The sequence below is a fragment of the Sardina pilchardus genome, chromosome 8, assembly GCF_963854185.1.
Source record: "Sardina pilchardus chromosome 8, fSarPil1.1, whole genome shotgun sequence".
Classification (NCBI taxonomy): Eukaryota; Metazoa; Chordata; class Actinopteri; order Clupeiformes; family Clupeidae; genus Sardina; species Sardina pilchardus.
The window spans coordinates 25677174-25703263 of record NC_085001.1 but is presented as its reverse complement, the minus strand read 5'-3'; the positions used below and the strand labels follow the sequence as shown (position 1 = coordinate 25703263).

The window sequence follows — 26090 nt, the reverse complement described above, 5'->3', positions numbered from 1 at the left end:
CACACAAACAGAAGTCACAAACAAACCGACATATTAACTAAAATAACATCTGATTCAGCGGACTGAGACAGAAAATGTAGGCTAATGTGGAACCAAGATGTCCAAGTGGGGAATGACAGAAAAGGTTTGAGAACCACTGCTCTAAATGAATGACATGTAATAAAGCTCTGAGTTAATTAGATAGATATGCACCTGATAAATGTGCTATGGCACCCATCTATCATCTTTAACAAGAAAATATTTATGACAGTGAAAAAGAAAACATTTGCAACCGAGTGTAAAAACATACCAGTGATTTTTTTTTATTTTATTTTTCATATGCAGTAACAAAACCAACCATCATTACTGTACCAGCAACTAGTCAGCCTCTTGAGAGAGGGCATGGCAGTCACTACAACACCACAATCAGACACAGAAAAGGGGCCTGCTGGAGTTGAGTATGCAGTGCAATCAGGCCTCCCAACATCAGTTAATCAATTCCTCCATTATACTGTCTTTGATAATATATACTGCACAAGTACATAATTCCAATCAATAGTGGTGATAAGAATATCAGTCACATATACATGATATTCCTTTGCAAATACAGTAAAATATTTATTAATTTATTTAATCATATATTCATTTTAATACGGCATGGCACTCAGCTGTACCTCCTGATGCACCATGGGTATTTGACATCTACAGAGATTCAGTATTGTGTGTGTGCGTGTGTGTGTGTGTGTGTGTGTGTGTGTGTTTGCATTTATATTTGTGGAACTGCATAAGATTGAAAGTAAATGTGAAAGAATCATAAAACAAGAATCTGTATTAAGGGTGTGTGTGTTTGTGTGTTTGTGGCCAGTGTTATGTTTAAGGAAGAACAATTCAATCCATCTGATTCATAAAAGCTCATTCCTCATATTCACCAACAGGTTTTTTTTTTTTTTTGCAGATGTTAAACACGTACAGTTGCACAGCCCTTACAGAACAAAGGAACCAAACTAGCGAATGGCATATGAGTCCAAGTTTGAAAACTTGAACCTTTCTTGATTATAAAACCCATAATAACCAAATGAGTTTAACCAAAAATGTGTAAAAAAGAAACTATGAAACTTAAATAAAGCTAAAGAGAGTCACTGTGCAGAGCAATGGGAGAGGGAAACCTCCACTGATTTATTACTGTCATTCAGACTACGTGCAGCATGTTATATGAATCCCACAACTCTCTGAACAGCTCTTTTGGAGTGGGCAACGTTCAAAGTTGTCTGCACACTGTACAGATGACTGCGTCAGAGTAGAAAGTAGAATCTCAGAGACCTGATCATTCATGGCCCGCAACATGTCCCGCTCAACTGTGGAGAATATTGAAAGTCACTCCTGTAACAATCCTGATCTCTCTACACAGCTATGGATGGTTTAGGAGAACAGCTGAACAAGAGGTGCCACTGCAGCTGTTAGCTGTTCACCTTCTATGCGCTGCACGGGCGAAGGCTAGAGTGAGATGCAAACCAAAGTTAAACACAAGTTCTTATCAGCAATAAACCACCGTTTATACCAGGCACAAGTCACACATGCCATCACCCTACTATCCCATTTTGTCCTCGCCTGAACAACACAAATGATCATAAAAACATGTAATATATCTTAATCACAGCATTAAAACCATTAGGTCTGTTTGCATGATTGTGTTGTTGATCCACTGGGTTAGCACAGACCCTCGTGGGTTACTTCTGCTTACAAACTTGCTAACTGAGGTGTGCTTAGTTGAGGCTGTCTGAGAGGCCCAGATCTCTGAGGTTCTACCTTATTTGGGCAGTCTGAAAAGAAGAGAGAGAGACAGAATGCATGCTGTATACTGTAGGGATACATGTACTATGCTGTATATCTATGTGCGAGAGACTATGTGAGTTGTAAAACAGTCAGTTCTAAACCTCAAGATTCAGAAGACATCTCACACTTTTGATCTTTTCAAAATTAAATTTGAGAGAGCATTGTGAGTTATCAGTACAAAAGAAAAATGCATCAAAAATGCAAACAGGGCAGAATATGGCAGTCAGCTTGCGGCATAACCTTTAACCTGGAACAATAAGCCTGCAGTCCAAAGCAGGTGCTCGATTTACATTCCACACAAGGATAAAGGACTCTTTAAAAAAAGCAGTGCTCATCACGACAACAAAAAAAAGAGAAAATTCAAGACCTATCAATGTCAACAGGCCGCACTGATTCCTCGTGGCTCGTGTTTTTTTTTCTGTACATTCCTATTGCAGTGTATCAAGAACTGAGCCTGTGAAGTGCAATTGGTAGTAGTGGTCCTATGTAGCCCATAATAATCAAAACAATAGGAAAAAAAACAAATCTGCATGTTGCTGTAGACACCGTGGAGTCTATCCAGGCAGGAGCCAGCTCATTGGACGAGAGTTTGTGACGCCCGGCCCTGCACTCTTGAGTCGTATTGCAGGAGGTTTTTACTGGTTAAAGTGACAGCCTTGTGATTCTGTTTGGACAGCTGACTGATGCCCTGAAGCAGTGAGACCATGCGGGAAGGAAGGTCAGTACGGAACGATGAGAGGAGAAGGGAGTGCTGCAGACAGGCCATTCCCCTTCTCCCTCACGCGTCCTCCTTGGCCACCACCACACGTCCCACGGCGCACTTTGACCTCTGCAGTGTGTGGGCTATACGGGAGGCGGAGGAGGGGGTCTCTGAGGCACTAGATGTGTTGCAGCAGGAGAGGGCCTGGACAAGAAAGACAGAGAGACAAGAGCGCAGGTCGTGGTGAACATGTTAGTCATGAATCATGCTGAAAAACTGTATATATATATATATATATATATATATATATGTATATACTATATGTATGTGCTATATGTATACTATACTATACTTATTGGTCATGAATCATGCTGAAAAACTGTTTAAAATATTCCACACACTGCAGTCTAGACAGATAGATTTCATGTACAGTACATTACACAACAAGACACAGCAGGCAAACCAAGGCGTTTAACAAAAGCATCGTCACACAGTTGATCAAAGGCTGCTAGGCATGATTCTGAGCAGTGAACGTACTTGACAGGAGGCCGAGGTGGTCTCGGGGCATAAGATAGTGCAGAGGTGGTCCTATCCGTCTGAACAACCTGTAACACACACCAGCAAACGCAAACCTTAGCAGTTCAATTTCATTTCAAAGTTAAAGCTTGGCCCTTAGTTTCTCAATAACGGCGATTTGTGCCACCGAAGCACAGATGAGCACTATGGGTCTTGAATGCTCTTGTTTATCGCACTGATTGGTTAGGCAACATAAATCATATCTTGCCTACTGTAATGTTACTCCAACACACTTTTAACAAAACAATCTGCTTTAAAAAAAAGAAAAGAAAAACCTTGCAGTTACCCTAATGAAACATACTGGCAGATAAATAGTATGATAATGAAAATACATATAATAAGTGGAGAGTTTTCCATTGAGAAGATACAGTATGTTTTGCCCATCACCACTTATAAAGGGAGTAAAGGAAAGACGACTAGCATGCTCCTGCCAACACAACTATAAAAGTCCTCCATTCAAAACCACATCTCTCGCCCCATGCAATAGTGAATAGCAAGCTCTAGGGAGAAATGGCAATTGGGGGATGCCAATTAAATTATTTTCATAACAACCAGATCCGCCATTTTATGTCATCTCTCTTCACATGCACAATTGAAATGTAGCGAAATTGCTGAGGTGTGAAGATTTGTAAAAACAAACATGTTGATTTTTTCCGTTAAGAATTCAGCCAGGACTTCACTTCAGTGTGTGAGTTTCTCACCACTACACTGCGATGCTCAGAGAGGAGGATTAAACAGTCAACGATTCAGCAGCATTTCTAGGTCAGAGTTGGCCTGTAAAAGCCCATGGATGCAGAGCAAGTGAAGAGAGAGAAGGGAGAACAGCTGACATGGAAGGATAGACTAGGAGAGGGAGAAATGTGGGATGGTAGAGGAGAGAAGTAGGCCCCAGAGGTAAGACATAACGACCCCTTCAAAGAGGAGTGTGAGGAGCTCAGGGCATTTACCTGTTCTGGTGGTAATAACTGAACTTGGTGCTTTTGGTCAGATGCAGGAGAGAAGAGAAAAGCTCAGTCAGTTGATTACATAGAGGGTGTTACATGAGATGTGGAGACATGGGAGATCTCCAGTCAATGGAGATGTCCTGTCCTGTCCTGTCAATGACTACTGATCAATACCAGTTTCTTAGAAGACAGTTAGTATGGGATTATAGGCAAGTTACCACACAAGTGCATACATGGTCTTGAACACAACGGTTGCAAAAGGAGATTTTGTTAAATTTGTTACGTTAGATTTTTAAATTTGAACGTTAGATTATCATTTCTTTGATACTCGTCCGTGAGTGGATTTGTATTAGTTTGCCTGAACACTGCTCATCTAAGAAGGTTGTGGGAGGGGAAGACCTGGACACTGACTACATCTCATCTCATCTCTGTGGCTGATATGACCATCCCGCCTTAAACAGGATGCAGTAATATTGTATTAGTAATAATCTATCTATCTATCTATGTATCTAATATGCAGTGAGAGACTCCATCTGAAGATCTCAGTGTTAATTCACATGGACTCAGGTGAACTCTGACCTGAGTTATGACATACTCTACAGTCTATCCACTGTCAGTGTAGAGTTCCAGACCAGAGCTTGGGGTATTGATATCTTCCCAGTCGTAGATATGTGAATCTGGTGTGGATGCAAGGGACTATTTAGCCATCTGTTAACACTATCAACAGCTAAGAGGCATGCATACGGGGTAAGCCCTGTCAAATATGTCCCTACTACGGTAGCTTGTCAAATGTTTCCCCACTAACTAACTTTTCCTTCATTACCACTACCTGCTTTTGGAGAGGTTGCAACAGTGCTTGACTGTTTCCGTGTGTGTGTGTGTTTGTGTGTGTGTGTGTGTGTGTGTTTATGTACTGTATCTAGCGGTGCATGTGTAACTCACTCCATTTTTAACGATATTGGGATTTCCTCTCTGGGAAGGTGGGACACGGCTGTTGTCCTGAGGCACCGGTTCAGCCCTGTTCAACACACAGAGTGAATGAGAGCTAGAAATACATATAGAAGTACATATAGCACAGTAGTAGATTTAGCACAGATCTTAAAACTTAAGATAGTGGGCGCATGTGATATCTCCACATAGGCTACCTAACCATGTGATGTGCTTGCTCTTCATGAAATGTATGTAATAATTTGTTTAGCAGACAGTGTGTGTCCCATCTATCCTCCATTATTTTATTTCTTTCCTTAGACTTGTTTATATTTTTGGGCATTTTTGGAATATTCATATGACCTCAGCCCCTGCTCTATCTCTGAACCGGTGACATCACTTCCTTCACTCACTCGTAGCCCCGTGAGCGCTTCCTCCTGGCGAAGCGCCGTCGCAGCTCGTTCCGTCTGAAGAACACATACAGACCCAGCAGCAGCAGCGGCAGAACCAGGAAGAAGAAGACCAGCAGACCGTCCCTCACGGAGGTGTCCTTATCTGAACAGAGAGAGAGAGAGAGAGAGAGAGAGAGAGAAGTGAGAGAAGTGAGAGGAGGAGTGGGATATCTGTCCCAATGTCTACTGTCTGAACAAATGTAAGAGCAGCTGCTGTTAAGGTTTTGGGGCTGAAATGTTCACCTTTCATGCCATGAAATATTCATATTTGATATGTTTTTCAGTAGAATAAATGTGGTTTAGCTCATATGAAATGGACGTTCCACACATTAGGTGTATCAACGACACATGTAAGGGATAATCAACGACGCGCCGTGCGTTTATAGGAAAATAATGCACGTTCGAAGTGGTAATAAGGACCCAACGCCGCAGGCGGAGGGGACTTTACACTTCGATAAGTGCATTATTTTCCTATAAACGCACGGCGTGGAGTTGATTATCCCGCTTATACCACTGCTACTATCACTTTCGTTTATATTGCCGCTGTCTTAGATACAACGTTGTTGTTTTTACCGTTACATTGACATTGGCGAATTAATATTCAAGTGCAATAAGCCCAAAAGTAGGGAACTACTTCATAGCCGTGAGGTATATAGAAAAATAATGCACGTTCCAAACAGCGCATCACAATAGGAAATTTGACCAAGCAGTGGTATAAGGTGTTTTATTGGCTCAGGCTGCTCCATCATACTGTTCCATGGCGTTTTATTGGCTCAGGCTGCTCTATCATACTGTTCCATGGTATTTTATTGGCTCAGGCTGTTCCATCATACTGTTCCATGGTATTTTATTGGCTCAGGCTGCTCTATCAGACTGTTCCATGGTGTTTTATTGGCTCAGGCTCTTCTATCATACTGTTCCATGGCGTTTTTTTGGCTCAGGCTCTTCTATCATACTGTACCATGGCGTTTTATTGGCTCAGGCTGTTCCATCATACTGTTCCATGGTATTTTATTGGCTCAGGCTGCTCTATCATACTGTTCCATGCCGTTTTATTGGCTCGGACTGCTCTATCATACCGTTCCATGTGGGACCGCTGTCAGTGCTGCCTCCATAACCCTCCTTCATACAAGAAGGGGGAGCCCATCCATAATCACAGTGGCAGTTTTTGTTGTTGTTACAGACCTGTAACACACACACACACACACAGAGACAGACAGACAGACAGACAGACAGACACACACATACACACACACACACACACACACACACACACACACACACACACACACAAACACACACACACACACACACAAACACACACAGAGAGAGACACACAAACACACTTTAAATACTTTGAAATTTCAACCAAATTGTGATTTTACTGAAACAAAGAAACAGCTATAAAAAAAACAGCTCACCCCATGTCCGTTACATTTATTCTTCATGTCACAGTCATAGTTAAGCTCTGACGAGTCTTTGCATTCAAAATTCAAGCACACCTAAGGACAAAAGCACAGGTAAAATCGCATTGCATTATCGAAAGCATGTGCACAAATGATGACGTGTGTGTATACTAGTCTTTCGTCTTTTCCGCTTTACAGTATGTAAAGTCAAGTATATATGTCAAGTAGTCAAGTATTTACTGTCGGCGTGGCGATGCCACCTCACCTTGTTCTCCCCACACTTGGTGCCCTCGCTCACCATGCCCGGGTCAGGCACGTCGGGCCCCAGCATGAAGTCCACCCCCCAGCACTTGGTGCTGGCAATGGGGGTTTTGATGATGGAGGGGTCGATGCCAAATATGGTGCCCGAGTTCACATTCTCACACTGCAGCTTCCCACACTTGGCATTCCTACAGGGGAGCACACACACACACACACACACACACACACACACAAGTTATACCAACACATATTGTATACACTATCTGTATGCATACACATGCATACACAACCAACTTTCAATATAGTGATACACACAGATATATATTACATATGAAGAGAAAAATACACAGTGGATATAACTACAGTAAATCATACCTCAAGGTACATATTACATCCAAAATGTTTACAATTTCAAGCACACACATACCAGCAATAATAAGCCGTGCAGTTGACTATTTTTATTGAGATATATAGTAACACAATCACAGGAAGTGGCACATATGCCCATTGGACTTTGCACATTTATATGGGAGTGTGAGATTGATAAGTTTCAGTTGCTGTGTTCTGACCTGGTCTCACATCTCTTGTAACCGCTAGAGTGGTAGCCACAGTTCCCAAAGCGGTCACCTTTGGAGTTGACAAACTCAAAGCATGCATCAGGCGCTGACTTTGCCTCTGTGAAAAACACACAAAGAGCACAGGGACATACAGCATGAACAAATCTGAACTGTGCGAGATCAGAGCATGTTAGGGTGAAGGACAACAATGTTGCCAGAAGAGGGCGCCAAATGACAGTTATGGCACAGACACAAGTGATCGACGGTATAATGACAAAGGTATTAAGTTCTTTTGTCATTATACTTTAACTTTTGTTCTACAGATTGCACAAAGGGATTTATCAAAAATGCACACAAAATAACACATACACATACATTAGGTTGTACTTAACACATGCACATTATGGACCTAGTAAATGTTTTTTCCCCCACTAGACAATAAAAAAGAGCATTTTGGAGAACACAATGTACGATAGAGCAAGACTCACTGGAGCCAAACAAGGCCTGGCATTGGCCATCATAGTGCTGGCATTTGCCATTGTAACAGTATGACTGGTTGTTCCTGCAGAGGTGTCCGTTCTGCACATAGACATCACTCTGACAGACAGCAGACGAGCCGTCGCAGTACTCCGGAAGGTCACACTCATCTGACCGGCCACGGCACTCATAACCACCTGGCAGGAACTGAGAGAAATGGAATAGGAGGAAGATGGATAGACAGAGAGAAAGAGAGAGAGAGAGAGAGAGAGAGAGAGAGAGAGAGATTAACAAACAAAAAGATTCGGGGAAACATCCAAGACCCAGAGTTAAACAACTGCAGATGGAGACGGAGTTACTGAAACACGAGGAAAAACAGACATAGCTGAATAGAGACAAGACACAGTAAGAGGAGAGGATGAAAGAAGGGGGAGAGGAGAAAAGAAGGAAGAAGAGGAGAAAAGAAGGAGGAGAGGAGAAAAGAAGGAAGAAGAGGAGAAAAGAAGGGGGGAGAGGAGAAAAGAAGGAAGAAGAAGAGAAAGGTCACACAAGGAGCCTATGGGTACTGACCTTGCAGTTCTTGCAGCACTCTCCATAGGCACACTGAGCCCAGGACTTCAGCTTACAAGTTTTGGGCTCACAGCACGGGTCCTTTTCACACTCCTGAGAGGAGAGGGAGAGACACACAAAGAGAGTGAGTGAGAGTATTCTGGAGTACACTGTGCATACTGTAATTTAATACTTGAAATGCTCTTCTTTCTAGAGGGGCTTCCTTTCTATGGAACTCAACTCGAACTCACAGAGCCGACCAGACCAGGTGAAGTTTCAGCACACAACCTAAAGCTTTATTTATCACTTATGACAGTACCAGTACTCATTGGTATCTATTTTTTGACAGTGATGGATACAGTGTATGACAAACTGTCTTTGAGCAGAATGGGTATGTACTGTATTCTGTGCATATTCTGGAGTACACTGTGCTTTGTGTGTGCCTCTCTCCTGTATACAGCTGTAATTAAACCCTGTAAACCCTGTTTGTACTTCTTCATGACTGGATCTCATGTTTCACTTCGGTATACAATATGTTTACCAACACCACCCACCCACACACATACTGTACAAACACACACTCACCTTCTCGGAGCCACAGTCACACTCCTCGCCCTGGTCCAGCAGCCGGTTGCCGCAGTAGGGCGTGCTGTAGGCCTCGTCTGGCCGGGGCACGTTCAGGAGGCAGCTGCGGCCCATGCGCAGGACCATCTTCTCAAAGTCGTCAGCGCTGCAGCTGCTGAAGTTGGTGGCCCCGCTGTGGACAGACACAGAGAGCAGAGGCAGGCGGTTGTTCTCTGGGAATGATGAAAATGCCACTTATCTGTCCCTGAACCATACACACACACACACACACACACACACAAACAGGCACATGTGCACACTCATGTACACACTCACACTGATATACTCACTCACACGCACACACTAACACACACACACACACTCACATGCGCGCGCGCGCGCACACACACACACAGACACACACACACACACGCACACACACACTGATCCTGAGATATAATCCACTGGCACAAATGCAAAACATGCACATTCACAGCGATCTGCATGCATGCACGCAAAGACACACAGACTCACGTTGCCCCAGAGCCCATGATGCAGTTCTTCGCAGGACAGTGACAGTTGCGTTCGTCGTCGTGATTCATGCCCAGGTTGTGCCCCAACTCATGGGCCACGATGGAGGAGAAGATGGCCACCCTGTGGTTGGTGAACTGCAGACAGAAGCAGTGGTGTCATTTCACCAGCAGAATTGGCTAAATGCAATGCATGATGTAATCAGACACCAAATAATGAATTATGCTATGTGTTTTTTTTTTTAAATTACGATAACATGAACCGTTACATTTCAAATGCATATTGAGAAATATGTTTAATATAAGCTGGATGCAGTTGAAGAGGACATGCGTGATAACAAATATTGGTCCTTCACTACGCTGGAAGGCATTTCTTTAGTGTTTTGATGCTTTGATATTATAGCCAGTGTTATGTGGAATGGACGTCAATGTCAATGTGGATGTTGGGATTACTTCTAGAAATAAAAGGGCGAAATGACGATTTGGTAATGTTTTTCAATTCCCTTTTTGATGATGTGCCAGGGCATACAAAACCTCTGGCATGCAAATCCACTGTTTGCTTTTGTCGGCACATTTTCCCCATATCACCAACTGCAGTGACGGTTGGTGAGTGCACCCAAAGAGAGACTATCAGTACAAGCTGAAAACCGCATGAGTGTGGGTGGTCAAAGTGATCATAAATAACAAAATGGCCACGGTATAAAGTTTGCAAGCATGACGAATGCAGCGTAGCTGCCTTTGTAGAGTTGTGGTGGGCTCCTTGGACGATGGATACATTACCGAATTGATGCCGCCGCCGTGGTTGCTGGAGCACACCGCACTGATAAAGGCCATTCCTACAGTAGACCCAAAGCCCTTCTTCCTGCAGCAGAGGACATGAGTGGAGAGGGAGGTGAGGAGAACAGGGGGATGACGGGCGAAGAGAAGGGAAAGAGAAACAGGGGGATGACGGGTGAAGAGAAGGGAAAGAGAAACAGGGGGATGACGGGCGAAGAGAAGGGAAAGAGAAACAGTCATTTGTAGGGAGAGACACAGTATATCCCAGTTTTAGATTAAGTTTTGTTTCAACATACACACACAGGTAAATAACTGGACAAACACACACACACACACACACACACACATATATACTGTATGTGATCACACACACACACACACACACACACACACAGACACACACACACACACACACACACACACACACAGACACACACACACACACACACACACACACACACACACATACTGTATGTGATCACACACACACACACACACACACACACACACACACATGCAAGCACACACACACACACACACACACACACACACAGAAAGACACATACAAGATGAGCTGGGCACTGTCATGGCGGCGGCGTGGCAGCAGACTCTGCTTCCTCCAGTCCACGAAGCGGCCCAGCACATCCCCAGCACTGCCGTCCATGCTGAAGGGGTTGGTCGTGGTCCAGATCTCCAGCCCCACCAGCACCACACGGATGTTTATCTGCTCATACATCTACATCGACGAAGAGAGACGATGGTGAAGATGATGATGATGTTGATAAGTTGGAGAAAAGCTGAGCAAGGTATTGAGGTGTATTGCTGGTTCTCAGAAATGACAAATAAGATTTACTGTTTTCAGATTACATCTAGAGTTGGATTAACGTTACATTTTCTGAGAAGCCATCTCCATATGATAAGTCTTTTACTTCATTATTATTATCAAATATTTTATGAATACGTAGGTCAGAAGTTGCACTCAGCTAATGGAACAAGACAGCCATATGATAGTTTAATGTAGAATAAAAATCTGCTATTTTTTCCACACCATCTGATGACTCCAGAAATTATCTCACAACCCTCGTGGGGTTCCGACCCTGAGGTTCAGAACCACTGATCATATAAACAGTGAAAGGGAAACGTGAAATAACTGAAAATATGCAAATGCCGCCACACACACACACCTACATAACTTCTCATAACTTACACTGTCCAGGTGGTTGGCTAGCTCGACCATCTCTTCTCGAACGTAGGTCTCGTTCTTGTTATTGAAGCTATACTGTGGAGTGGAAGAATGCAACAGAAGAGGAGATTAGGAGAGGAAGGATTCCAAATATGCTGGAAACAATTTCTCACCCAAACAGCTTGAAAACCCAAACCCACAATACATTCTAATACCGTCATCTGTGCTATAGAATCTGCCCAAATATCAGTCAAATATCAGTCAACTACTGGCCCTGCACCATCTATGCTAATCCCACTGCCAACTCAAACAGGATCTCAACAATCTGCTGCGCTCTGTTAACAAGACTCCAAAGAGCCTGTGATTTACGCGTAACAAAAGCTCTGACAAGAGAGCAAAGGCAGACATGCTCCAGGAACAGCCCCTGAGATCAGCTGTCCGGCGCGTTCCTGAATAGATATGATTACAGAGTGAAGCGGAGAGCGGCCAAGAGGCTAATGGCAGGCTGCGTATGAGGAGGTGTGCAGTATGATAGGGGAGTGCTGATGGTGAGGGGAGTGATGGGGGGGGGGGGGGGGGGGGTGTAGGTGGTGATTACTCACTCTATCGAAGTCCACAACCAGCATCAGCTCCACATAGTGCGTCTGGAGCATTATGGCCCGCTTGTTCTACGGGAAAACACACACAAACAGACATAGACACACACACACACACACACACACACACACACACACACACAAACAGACATAGACACATAGGTACATTACACATAATTGTGCTTACACACAACCAGAGCCATACACAGATACACCAAGTATACCACCCCCCACCCATATCTCTGTCTCCACAGTCCACACACACAATTCTGTTACTGTCTGGTTTGGCAACCTTAACCTCAGTCGAACAGGCGGGTTGGTTTGTCAGTGCTACTGAGACAGTTATAGGGGTGTATCAGTCCCCACTCCGTGACTTATACACCAGGAAGGCTCTGGCCATTTTGGCTCTATAGAGAGTTTGTGATTCTATCCTCAAGTAGAAGATATAGAGTTCCCACCCATAAGATTAAATGTTACCAACTCTCCTTTGTATGTATGCTACTAATATGCTGAAATTGATGTCACTATTGCACTTCCTGCTTCTCTTGCACGCTGGACCTTTGAACTATTGCTTATATTGGCCTCTCCATGGAGTGATCTTGCTCTGTATTTTATTTCATGTACTGGTCCTTGTCTATCTGTGTTGTAATGCTGTCTCATTGGCTATTTATTAACTTGTGTGTTGTGTCATTGGTTGTGTGTTTCTTAATACCTGGCTGCAACTTACAGTAATTTCGCCCCCGTGGAATAATGCATTTGACTTGACTTTCCTTGACACAAGACAAGCACTGATTTGACAATACACCCTTCTACACATTTACACATACGTATTCACACTTACTCTGATTAAATGACTAACAGTCTCTCCGAACAAGTCACTCTGAGAGTGGCCTATGTTTTGGTCGGTGGAGGAGGTTTCGTTGTCGTCATGGCGATGGGCATGAGTGGTTCCGCAGCTGAGAGGTTCCGTCTCCTCATCCTCCATGCGGTAAACCACATGCTCAAAGTCAGAGGAGCCCTCCAGAGGCTCAATCCCAAAAGTGGAACCTCCAATAACTAACCGTCCACTAAATACAAGAAAGACACACACACACACACACACACACACACACACACACACACTCACATGAATACAAATACATTTGCAGGTTTAAATATGCTTATATATCAGGTGATTTTAGAACACATTTCGTTCAGCAATATCCTGTGAATGTTTTCTCTCTGAATGTTAGGCTGTGGTAGAGTGGTGGTGTTTGTAATAGGTCACTCTTGCTCAGTGAAAAACAGGTCAGTGGGGTTTTGTGTAAACAGGTCATTAGGGTTTTTCTTTTTTTTCTTTTTGGTAAAAAAAAACTGTTGGCTGGAAATGCAGCACGCATAAAGTCAATAGTATCAAAGCCACACAATGTAGTTGTTGTGACTTAAAAAAAACAGCGTTAGCCTCTGACATCGCTGATTAGCACCTCGAGGCGAATTCCTACAATGTGTTAAAGTAAGTATTAGTTAAAGTATTAGGCTATTAGTTGTACTGAAATAAACATTTTATGAGATACGAATAATGTACTAGACATTTACCCTTTCACAGGGATTCTCTGTATTTAAGAAGCAGGCAAACTCTGCTCCCCTTTAGATGCTCACACACTTATCTCCTATTCATCTGGTCTTCATAGAACCCTTTAACCCATTAACCTTAATGTTGGCAAACTATTTACTGTGCAGTTGCTTGACACTGTTACAAAGCCACTGTCACAGCCAATGGAGCAACAGAGAGCGCTTTTTGATCAGAGTATTGTTAGCAGACCTCTTTGTAGCTTTTCAGTGGGAACAAGTCAAGGAACTCTTAAAGGCCAAACTCCGGCTACAAAGACAAATACATTAACATTGCGCTGACCAGCTGCTTTAGCATCACTGAAGCAAAACCCTGGTCTCATGACTCAAGACAACCAAGCTCACTTCCTGTTTCACTCACTGGATCCAGACAAAAGGGGGGAGTATAAAAATAGAAAGTCCTAATTGCTCTGCTTGAAAATGGAAGACAGGTCGTCATTCTAAGATTGAAGTTACACGAGACTCAATTTCCTCTAATTATTATGGCCAGGGGGTGGGAACAACAAACAAACACACACACACCCGCACACCCGCGCGCACACACACACACACACACACACACACACACACACACACACACACACACTCACAGATGCTGTTCAAGCTCCAGGAAAACATCAGTCAGGCCCTAGATAATGAACTTTTGCAACCGTGACAAAGGGACAGGTGACCGTAAGATAAACATGATTGAATCAGCACTAAATAGGTTAGCATTTCTTCCGGTCTTTGACATATGATAGACAAAAGAGCCTGGATGTCCAGCCAACTCATTTCCTTTACGGTGGAAAACACTTTTCTTATTTCCTCTTGCTGTGTGGACTTCAGTGACGAGCAACACAGTCCTACTGGGAACAGACCTCCTTCTGATTCTTTCCCTTAAAAGAGGAAGGACTAAAGCTATAGGCAGGAGCCCTTGGAGCTGCCCAACAGTCTTTGATGTTTGTTATCACAGAGTTGAACTGCTGTGGAGGTAGAAATACTAACTAGCACATCATACTGTATCATAACATAGCAGAGCATAGCATAGCATAGCATAGTATTGCTGATTGTTAAGGAGATAAGGCCATTTTGGCCTCTGTGAGTCATAAAAAGCTTATGGAGCTTGAATGACAAGATAACCTTGAGCAAGATGGAGGCCATGACGCTTCTCCTTCAGGAGGAGAAATGAATTAGGGACAGAATAGCAGCAGAGTGACCGAATGCCTCTTCAGCTTCTTATGTCTGGTCACTGTTATTCATCGAGTGCTGAGATCACTTCCTGGCATATGAGTGTTTACTGTACAGTATGTGATTATGCACAAATAGACCATTCCTCTGATCTCTTCCTGTCTGTCCCATTAATGGCTTACTAGAGCCAACAGCCTGCAACTCTCTCTTCTTCTCCTCTTACATTCCCATGTCCATCCTATTCCTCTGTGGTCTCATTTCTGCTCACAGTGACAGAGCTGTGGTCAGTGACCCCTGAGAGACACACCTGTGGCCATTAGAGTAATCCACCTGCATCCACCTGTTACTGATGGTCACTGTTGGCAATCCCTCCCCAGACACTAAACCCTAGCCCAGGAAAAGAGAAACGCCAGAGAGCTGCTAGCTTATGGATTATATATAGATATAAACATAGGTAGAGATCCAGTGGTAAGGGGCATTCACACCAAGAATGAAAACAATAACGATAACCATAACCATAAAAGAGTTCACACTGACCAAGGATAAGAAAGTCTCTCCTTGTGTTAATGAATGAAATGGCTAAAATCTGATGGGGTTCTGATCGGCAGTTAGCTTTTTAGCATTCTCAAAATCAGTCTGTAAGTGATCCCAACTATATCGGTCTTCATGACGTTATCGTTATAGTTTGTGTGTGAACGTCGTCATTCATATTACAGTTTTTTCTGAATGCTAAAGCACTAATCGTGATTCTTGTAGCACAATTTCTAAAACTATTAACACATATAGCAAAACCACTCACTGAGTTTGCAAAACTAAAAGCACAAACACTGCTTTGAACTCAGTTTGCAATTTTGTAACACACACTTTGCGGAACTTTAAACACAACTAACTGCTTACACTCAATTACCAAATTTCCAACACACTCCTAGCAAAATCATACACATGTATGGCTATCATTAACACTATTTTGCCAACTGTCTGGCACATTTTCACATGTGAAAACTGTTTTAGATCATTAGTTCACTTTGCAATCAGCCTAAGGAGTGTAAATAAGGCACAGGTAAGATATCCGTGTGGAGTACAATGGAAGGAGCAGGAAGAGTGAGAATTATAGGAGGCCTAGGAAGAGGATGTGGAGGTGAAGGAGCGAGAGGGAGAGGACGACAAGGACAAGGAGCCCGGTGCCTTGGACAGGAGGACATTGCATGCAATGTACTGTAGATGAAATTTTGTGGCCGTACCCAGAGAGATGTCATGATGTAGACAGTTTTTTTTGTCTCAGTGAAATTACCATTTTGTGTTTTGACTTTGTATTTGTTTTGATGAGTGTGAACACCAATACTTGAAGTTTGGATTCCTATATGTTTACAGAACTATGACAAAAGTATGACCTCAAACTGACATACTGTAGCCTACCTTGTGCACAGAGAAAGCAAAAGCCAGATGTGTCTTGTATTCATACCATCAGTGTGTAGTTGACACAATGTGTGCTTAGTAGATGATGGCTTGTGTTTACTGATTGATACAGAAACACCATTTTTACAAAGGTGTGAAGAGTTAATCAAGCTGTGTTCGATTTTGCAAGAGAACTACAATGTTTTGATAATTTGGTGAAAGGTTTTGCTATTTGTGTGTAGAGTTTTGCAAAAATAGCCAATAGTTACAAAAAAAGTGCTTAACCAATCAGAAAAAACTGTAACGAGAGCGATATTTGTTTATAGTTATCGTTCTTGGTGTGAACGGCCCTTTACCCCTGTCTGCTATGTGGATTTGTGTCACAATAATGTGCCTACTTGTGTGTTCTGACGTGATGTGTTTGCATTAGGTGCAGTTGGCAATACAGTACTGTATAGTGTATGTGGAATGTTATACGTGCTGTTATGTGCTACATATGACATGACATGTTCTATGTGGTGCTGTGCTCACATTCTCAGCTGTGGAACATGGGGTGATGCGTGAAACCCCCTGAGACTCTATCCCAAAAGAAAATACAAGCTCACAGCAAGCCTTGATCAGATCTCAAATCCGTTCTCTGCCGGCGAAGAGACGGAAGTGGGTGACCCCAAAGACCAATGTCTTAGTCAGATCTCAAATCTGTTCTCTGCCGGCAAAGAGACGGAAGTGGGTGACCCCAAAGATCAATGTCTTAGTTTCATATCTATTGTTTTTACTTTAGTTCCCACGCTTGATGGCAGAGTATCATCCCTCAAACAAACAGAAATGGGGTCTGAAGACTGAAGGTACTATCCAAGCCAGACCAAGGACTGTAGATTAAAGGCATTCTTTATGAAACACAACAACAGAAGGTAAAGTAAGGTACTTTACTTGAGTCCAGAGCAGAGACTGAGCGATGCCGAGGACCCTTCCACATCCTCCACATAGCCTTTGTAGTGGCAGTGGTTCTGAAGAGAAGAGAGGGGGTGGGGGAGAGAGGGAAGAGGAGAAAACAAAAACAGAGGATTAGGTTATTTATTAAGATTTCAAAGGTAAGACTCCTGTCAGGGGCAGAGAATTACTAGCAGCCTTTGAAATCAGTGCTAACTCCTCCTAAGCATCTGTTCACAGCAGACATCTGCGTTCCATTCCATTCTGTCAATTATCAGACATTATAAAGGAACCACATAACAATGACAAAACAACTCTTTCCATTGGAGCTGCATAATACTTCATAATTTCTTCCTGTATTCTGTCAATTATATGCTTTAATTCACGTACATTCATTGTGTTAACATTTCAGCCACTTCTCTGTTCATGGCTTCCACCTGCATTTCATTTAATTCTGTTCATTTTGATACACCATGAAAACAGACCTCTTTCAATCGTTCAGATGGCTGTGTAATACCCCTGCACGTCAATTGAATCTAAATGCCATGTCAAGGTAAGGGCTTTGATTCTTGCTAATGCACACTGATTGTGTTATTACTTTCTCTCTCGCACACACACACTCTCTCTTTGTCTTGCTCTCTCATCCTCTCTCTCTCTCTCTCTCTCTCTCTCCTCCTCTCTCTCGCCTGTTGTTTCAGAGCTCCAGCTTCAGCAGTCTCACTCCAACAGCACACGTGAGAGCAGCCTCACAGCCAAAAGGCCTGCTCCAGCCGAACAGGAGCAGCCAGACACAAAGCCTGATTCTCCAGCGCACCTCTCTGAGGTGATTACAGACAGGCACTGTTCCCGTCCCCGCACCGCCTGCCAGCAGGCCTCGTTACATAATGGCATCAACCTGGCCTGGGAGTTAAAGATGGACACGGTGGAGGTGGAGGTGGAGGTGGTGGCAGGACTCGTGGAGACGGCCCAGGTCTATAAATAAGGCGGCTGAGCATGAAGTGGAGGCGGTCCAGGCCGAGGGGCTTAAAGCCCTCCGGGTCGCTGACCTGAGGTACTGTAAGGTGTTGTGAGAGCAGCTTCCATACAGTATGTGAGCTGAAATATACTGTACCATCTAACATGTGTGCAACCCTCACACACCAGTTAACAGAGCCGTACTCCCTTAGAGGACACTAGAATTCACATGTGTACATCAAAAACACACAAGCAGATACCACATGGATATGCGCCCTCTGTGTATTCTGTTAATGAAATAAAGTAATAATAATAATAATAATTATTATTACTATTATTATTATTATTATTATTATTATTATTATTATTATCATTATTAATGATAATATTATCATTATTATCAAACCCAAGGTCCCATGACAGAGGAGAGGAGCTTCCCATAGCTCATTACATTCAGGCCCTGGTCTCCTCCCGCTGTGTTAGGGGGAAGGTCACCAGAACTGTGCCTCTCAGGCAATGTATGACGTCATGGCATGATGTCATGTTTTGTTAAGGAGGCCCCCTTTGATTCATACTCAGCTTCGCTGATGGTGGTATTTTGTTTGTCTAATCAAATTCTCTCAACTCCACTTCAACTCCAACATCTCTTGGGACTGAGGGTCACATAATTATCCATAACATTACATACATACATAATATAGAGCATGTGTGTATAGTCCGTACCAGAGGTCCTGGACATTTTAATGAGAAGCGCACACATACATACACACACGCACACACACAGAGTGGGAAAAACAGAGAGAGAGAGAGACAGAGAGAAAGAGAGAGTGAAAGAGAGAAAGGGAGAGAAGGTCACTAAATGAGGGCCAAAGTGCCACTCATACTAGGACAAAAGGCTTGTGTCCTAACGGACAGTCGAAGCCTGGTAATGAGCCGAACAGCACTATCCAGCCAACCCAAACGTTGAGAGACAAACTGAAAAGCAGTCCGTAGCAAAACAGCAACGCAACCCTTAGGCGGCCTCTGGTATATACAGTACTGATGCACTGAACCAGAGCCATGCAAGTAGTCTTATTGCTGATCAACTCAACTTTAAATTGCAGAACGACTTCCTTGAACATTCCCCCTCAGAGACCTCAGGCGTGGCAGGGGAGAGCAGGACTCTGGACTCCTGCTGCCTCGCCAGCAGATCAAAAACGCGTACACACTCTTTGAGGAAGCTGTATTGGCTTCTGGGGAGATGGCAATCAGGCGGCCGAGGAGTGTCAGATCCACGCAGACACACTTCCTGCCTGGTCCCTGGAGCAAGCAGAGCAGTTCCTGCGCGGCTTCCTAAATCCCTCCCACACCATCACCTGCCGCATGGAGTCTTCCTTCCAGCACTTTCTCTACTTGGTCCGTCCCATCTGACTCATCTCGTCTCTGTGTTCCAGGAATACACTGTCACCCGCTCGGTTTCTTACTTAGCCTAGTCGTCTCTTACTCGACTACAGCATTAGCTTCCTCCCTCGCTCTCACATCATGTGCATATTGTATAAACACACTCACTGTTTCCCTGCTCCTTGCTCCAAAAGTATTCCTTCTTCAAAATAGACAATCATGGGAAATTTTTCTTTTTTTCTTTTGTGTTTTACATTATTTTCTTGTCCTTGTTTTTTTGTGTGTGTTTTCTTGTTTTCTTGTTTGTATTTTTGTTTTTTTGTTTTCTTGTTTGTATTGCACACACACACACACACACATATTGCTTGCTGCAATCTTGCTGTTGCCCGCTTGTATTGCATGGATGTCTTTGTGCTAATGGTGGGCCTCTCTCTTGTTCAGTCTGTGCACTCACAGCAACACAACATAAGGGCCAAGAGCCAGAAACGAATGCCAAGTCATTCCATCACTTGGGCTGAGTGTAATTTTGTTCATAAACAATCTGGCAGGACTCGAGTTCTGTTCCAAATGATCCAGAACACTTCCAAAGCCAAGGTTTTGTTAAAAAGACAAAAACACTGTAAAATCTGTGTGCATGTGATGTGTGTGTATGTCTATTTGTGTGTGTGTGTGTGTGTGTGTGTGTGTGTGTGTCTACTTGTCTTATTCATCGACACCTAATAGATAGATAGATAGATAGATAGATAGATACTGTAGATAGATAGATAGATAGATAGATAGATACTTTTATTGCCGCACAACAATGTTGGTGGTATTTTTGCAACAGGGTATAGCTAAATCCAGTGAAGAAATAATAAAATATAATAATGATAATAATAATGATAGTAATAATAATAATAATGAAAAAAAATATATATGGCTTGTTACCATTTACAGCTGAAAGTAAACAACTGTGCATGACTTTAATGTGCCCAGCAGTGGTATGTGTTACCTGCCTCTGCCCTCATCCTTCTCCTCAAGGTGAGGTGTTCAAGGTTATCTGAGGCTATCATATCCTCTCAGGCATTTCAGCTGAGAGTTTGCCCAGGTGTGGATAACACTGACCACGTCTCTGAGTTCCCATTCATTGGCTTCCTCACAATATTAAGCTTTTTTTTAGGTGCTCATAATATCCATATATGGAATGCTTCCAGATGTTTCTGGCATGATTCCGCCACTCTCTTGTGAGTATGCGATGACCAGGGTTGGTCTAGTTTGCAGATGTGTTTAATCATGATGAGTAATGAGACTCTCAAGTCTGGAATGTGAGGAATGACGAGATTCCAACAGGGGCAACCAGGAACACTTCTTCATCTCATACACACACAAGACACAATACAACACACGCGCAGACGCACGCGCACGCACGCACACACACACACACACACACACACACACACACACACACACACACACACACACACACACAGACAGACAGACAGACAGAAGGGCCTAACCCTCTGCTGGCCTTGGCTTAGCCATAGAGACTCTGTAGTCTCATGCAGAGGATGTGCTGACTGTGTTAACAGCTGACAAAGGCAATTATGCTACAGCACACTTCACAGATTACCTCAGAGAGCAGGGAGAGATGGAGGGAGAGTGAGAGAGAGAGAGAGAGAGAGAGAAAGAGAGGAGAGCAGGACATACGGACAAACACAATTTTAGTGGCCATTTTCTGTAGCTGTCCTTCCAGCACACAGACTCTGAATGACACTGACAGGATGTGGTGAGTGGAGTAGGCTAATTATTTTGAATGTCAAGACACTTGTTTGTGCAGTTTCTGGTGAAAGCCACATACCTTTCAAGCTGACCGCCATTACAAAAGGGGGGGGGGGGGGGGGGGGGTTCACTTTCACTGTACAAGGGTGAGTAAGTTGAAAACTACACATATCTCAGTGAAATGGCTGATAACTTTCATATGAAGAAAATCAAATAACTTTTTGAAGATAAGCAAAAATACTGTTATTTCTGGCGTAGCTATGACAAGACGTAATAGTTTTCAGTGTGTTCTCCAAGGACTCTCTGGAGTTCTCTCCATTCCAAATCGGAGGGTTTTCATTAGTAATGTGGGAACCCTCCATGGCATGAACGTCTACATAAACAGTAAACTGTAGGCGTGGGATTTGTTTGTTTGCTTCCTCCATGGCTGAAGTCATCAGGCAGACGACCATCAGATTGAAGGTTCCTCTACCAAACAGGGCTTACAAAGTATTGTATCAACACATTAGCTAGTATATACTTATAGGCTATTAGCTTATCGGTCCTAGTTAATAACCTATAAGTATATATACTTATACTAGCTAATGTGTTGATGTAATGTGATCTGAATTGTTTTGAAATGTGAGTGAGTGATTGAAAATGTGAGTGATTGGAATGTACGTGAATGAAAGCCTAGCTCATGTTATTCTGCATTAAATTGCTGTGTTCGCTCAGAGTTGCCTGCCACTTTGTTTTGACTTCCTACTGTTGTTGTCCATGTCTTCCATTTTGTGTGATCGGAATGTGATGATTCTTGTCATATTTATAGACTAGAGCAGCAATGGGAGTCATTTACTTGTTCTGCACTAACATCAACATTTAGCCAGCATGATGCAGCACAGTGACATTGGTGTGTGGTGGCATTCCTGATCAGACTTCCAGTCGGCTGACCGTCCTGATGATGCTTCTCTGACGTAAAACCACACTGACCTACGTATATGCCAGGGTGCCACTGACAATGCCATACCATGCCCATTATATCCAGTGGCATGCTACAGAGGGCACAGTCTGAATCAATCCTGAGATTAACTTATGAAGAGCAACACAGGACCTCAGCTATGCAGAATGAACAATAGAATACCGTGTGACGTTCCGTTTCCATGGTAGTTTCACTAGGTAGTTTAACTGGAACTAAACAAACTTTCAACATGTTTCACTGCAAACTGAATTTGCAAGCTATTATCAGGCCATGTCACACAGAGCCAACAACATTTAGATTTGTCTATTATTTGATGCTTCAGAGTTGTTGAGTTCACCTTAGGGGTTTGAAGCAATCATTGCGATATGTGAGACTAAACCGATTGTTTGTTTTCCTGCAATATTTCCCAAGAAGACCAGCTCCCCTCTGTCTGTATCCAACTCTTTCCATGAGAACCCCGGCTACGCAGTGTGCCTTGACCTCAGTTAAGAGTGTGTAGGCTTGGATTTTTATAGGCTGTAATTTATAGGGATCCCATCGGAGACCCATGAAAACTGATCTGGGTATTGAGCCGTTGGAATATCAGAGCCTCAAGAACACAATACCCTCCAACAGTGGCAAATACAAACCTGGCGGAGGGCTAATGACAGACCCCTGAATAACTGTAATATTTGAAATAGCCATCAAGAGGGCATGTTCCTTTTTAAAGTGTTGAGTGTTGAATGTTGAGTGCTGTACAGTACATGCCACTCCACAGTTGTTACAGGTTAATTTCACGCAAACATTGATGATGAAGTACACTCTGTACTTTAACACAGGAAGTTAACACTAGACATGTGATTTATTGGGGTCAGACTGCTGCTGCCCTGAGGGTCCGTTTTCCCTGCCCGGTCTACACTGTGGCCTGGAGCAGTGCTGCTGTGTTGCCAAGACATTCGGCAGAAAAATACAAGAAGTCAACTGTCTGGCCAGGGAAATAGTCACAGCCATGAGTTCATGGAACGCACAAACAACAGTCACACACACACACACACGCACACACACACACACACACACACACACACACACACACACACACACACACACACACACACACACACACACACACACACACACACACACGCATACACACACGCACACGCACACGCACACACACACACACACACGCACACACACATACGAAAACACCCTAACACACAGCTCTGTCATTGTGCAACTCACTCCACACCCATCTTAAAAGTCCAAATTACCTGCTGTGATGGAAATAAGTCTCACACTTCTGTAAAGCTATGGCTGATGTATTGGTGCATGTCTATTTTATAGGACAAGTGAGACTTTTCCATCATGTTTGGCTTCCATGGCCCTTAAATAACAACCCATTCTCTGCATCTGTTCATTCACCTGTCTCAGCATATGTCACTGGGCTCCCTCTGTCATTTCTACAGCGTTATATTTCATAGGGGAATGGCATGTTATAAAAGAGTTATTGATTAATCATATCTGACTTGCGCTATCAGTTATTACACTGGAATTTCATAAGTCTCACATTACTGCTGGTCTGCTTACAGACAATATATGCAAAGAATTGTATGACTATGACTTTCAAATTTTGTCATTTGTTTTCAAAAAAAAAATCCACAGTAACCCACTTTCACAGGTCAGCTGACATTCTAAGGAATTCACAGTAAAAAAAGGGGATCTTGGTTCTCGAAATGACCTCACAACAGATCTTATCATCATAACCGTTCTGACATACATTTCCTTCCTTTCAGAGAAAATCCGCCTCCATCGACTCTACAGCTCGAGGGGGAAAGGGCCTCTGTTCCATCTGGCTCTAATTTTCTGTAAGAGGTACAACAGATCTAGCTGTGGCCTGCGTAGGCTGCATCCTTCTCAGAAGGACACATTTAAGGGTGACGTATTTTAACGGCACTGGATTAGCCATTTACTAACTACAAAGTCATTTGAACTTAAAGCAGAGAGAGGGACACAAGTATGTGCAGAGTGTATTGTGCACTGGACAGTCGATGAGGCCTTCAGGCAGTCTGACAAGATGGCAATCTGTAGAACATGAATTAGCTTCTCAGCAGCAGGTAAGCTGGTTTGGTGGTCATGGATGATGGACAGGGCAAAGGATAAAAGGTCTGTTTTGTGGTTGGAGCCAGACCTGACCCTGATGTAGTACTAGAATGGGGGATGTTTTCCTGCATAGAAAAGACCCTTTTAAATTTTATAGAAACCAGCTGTTTTGTGGGGGGATGAGTTCATAAAACTGGCAATGCCAACTGACAGCTAGGAGAGAGAGAGAGAGAAAGAGAAAGAGAGAGAAAGAGAGAGAGAGAGAGAAAGAGAGTATGTGCACACGTGCACACACACCAACACACACACACACACACACACACACACTCACACAGAATTCTAACGAGCAGTGCTCACACAACCAGTAATGACCATCAGGTTAGCAGACACACTTAAAGTAATGACATGCTGGAGAAAATAAAGAAACAACACAGCAGATTGAAAGTACCGTTGGCATAACAACTTCATTAGTGTGTGTGTGTGTGTGTGTGTGTGTGTGTGTGTGTGTGTGTGTGTGTGTGTGTGTTTGTGTGACTGAGTGTGTGTGTGTGTGTGTGTGTGCTGATGTGTCTACAAACACATTTGTATGCTTGCATCTAGTGTGGAGTTTAGGAGCAGGGTCACTTTCACCCCTGTGTGTGTGTGTGTGTGTGTGTGTGTGTGTGTGTGTGTGTGTGTGTGTGTGTGTGTGTGTGTGTGTGTGTGTGTGTGTGTGTGTGTGTCTTACCTGCATGTTGGGTCTCCGGGTGATGAGAGAGCCATCAGCGTCGTATGTGAACACCGTAAAATCTGCTGGAAGCAGCTGCCTGTAAACAGAACGCATCCAGATAAAGTCAGCTGTGTCTGGACACAGGAGCCTCCCACCCCCACCCGCAAACACAAACAACACACACACACACACACACACACACACACACATACACAGACAAATAGACAAATAGACATACAAGTGTACGCACGCACGCACGCACGCACGCACGCACACACTTCTTCAAAACACAAACAGATACAAAATCAGATACACTCTGCCAGAAAACAGAGCTACATCATCCCCAGATGTCACACAAGACATACTTGTTTGGTGTCCTCGTATGGTGTTACAGCATATTCTAAAACTCAAAAGGTCTTTCATCACACCTTCACCCAGAGGTTACTTAAGCACAAGAGTTAAGAGTGAGCTCTGTGAAGAGGTTTTGTGAGTGTGTGCGTGTGCGTACATTTGTCTGTCTGTCTCTGTGTGTGTGTGTGTGTGCGTGTGTAAACATGTGTCTGTGTGTGTGTGCGTGCGTACGGTGAGGCGGCATGTGTGTGCTAAGAAGGAGTGTTTGGAATGTTGCGTCCTTCCATCAACACCCACCCACCCACACACCCACCATCATTTCAGTCCATTTCCTGAACTTTCTCTGGCACAGGCAAATATCTTTTCTATGGAAACTGACTCTGCATTCTGTCCTATTACACTGGTTAGCACCTCAGATCATAACATTCACTGTTGAGTTGATGAACTGAACTGAATGATCTTATTCGGTATATTGTAAATACTATAAATT

General features: G+C 43.4%; 1 protein-coding gene across 2 annotated transcripts in view; it reads right to left on the bottom strand.

Moving 5' to 3' along the window:
* The window catches only part of LOC134089085 (disintegrin and metalloproteinase domain-containing protein 9-like), a 41989-nt gene continuing 15899 nt past the window's right edge, over positions 1 to 26090 (bottom strand). The window contains exons 4-23 of one of the 2 annotated variants that reach the window (XM_062543394.1): positions 25268 to 25346; positions 17412 to 17488; positions 13153 to 13378; positions 12318 to 12383; positions 11740 to 11811; positions 11099 to 11268; positions 10536 to 10617; positions 9760 to 9893; positions 9247 to 9418; positions 8683 to 8775; positions 8124 to 8319; positions 7648 to 7753; positions 7083 to 7266; positions 6833 to 6913; positions 6491 to 6596; positions 5373 to 5514; positions 4975 to 5050; positions 4036 to 4065; positions 3050 to 3117; positions 2 to 2716 (exon numbers count right to left, since the gene is read on the bottom strand). In XM_062543394.1, coding sequence (XP_062399378.1) covers positions 2656 to 2716; positions 3050 to 3117; positions 4036 to 4065; positions 4975 to 5050; positions 5373 to 5514; positions 6491 to 6596; positions 6833 to 6913; positions 7083 to 7266; positions 7648 to 7753; positions 8124 to 8319; positions 8683 to 8775; positions 9247 to 9418; positions 9760 to 9893; positions 10536 to 10617; positions 11099 to 11268; positions 11740 to 11811; positions 12318 to 12383; positions 13153 to 13378; positions 17412 to 17488; positions 25268 to 25346 — 2221 coding nt within the window. In that variant the 3' untranslated portion in view covers positions 2 to 2655. Of the gene's footprint in view, positions 2717 to 3049; positions 3118 to 4035; positions 4066 to 4974; positions 5051 to 5372; positions 5515 to 6490; positions 6597 to 6832; positions 6914 to 7082; positions 7267 to 7647; positions 7754 to 8123; positions 8320 to 8682; positions 8776 to 9246; positions 9419 to 9759; positions 9894 to 10535; positions 10618 to 11098; positions 11269 to 11739; positions 11812 to 12317; positions 12384 to 13152; positions 13379 to 17411; positions 17489 to 25267; positions 25347 to 26090 lie in introns of both variants that reach the window. The other variant, XM_062543395.1, reaches the window with a different exon arrangement.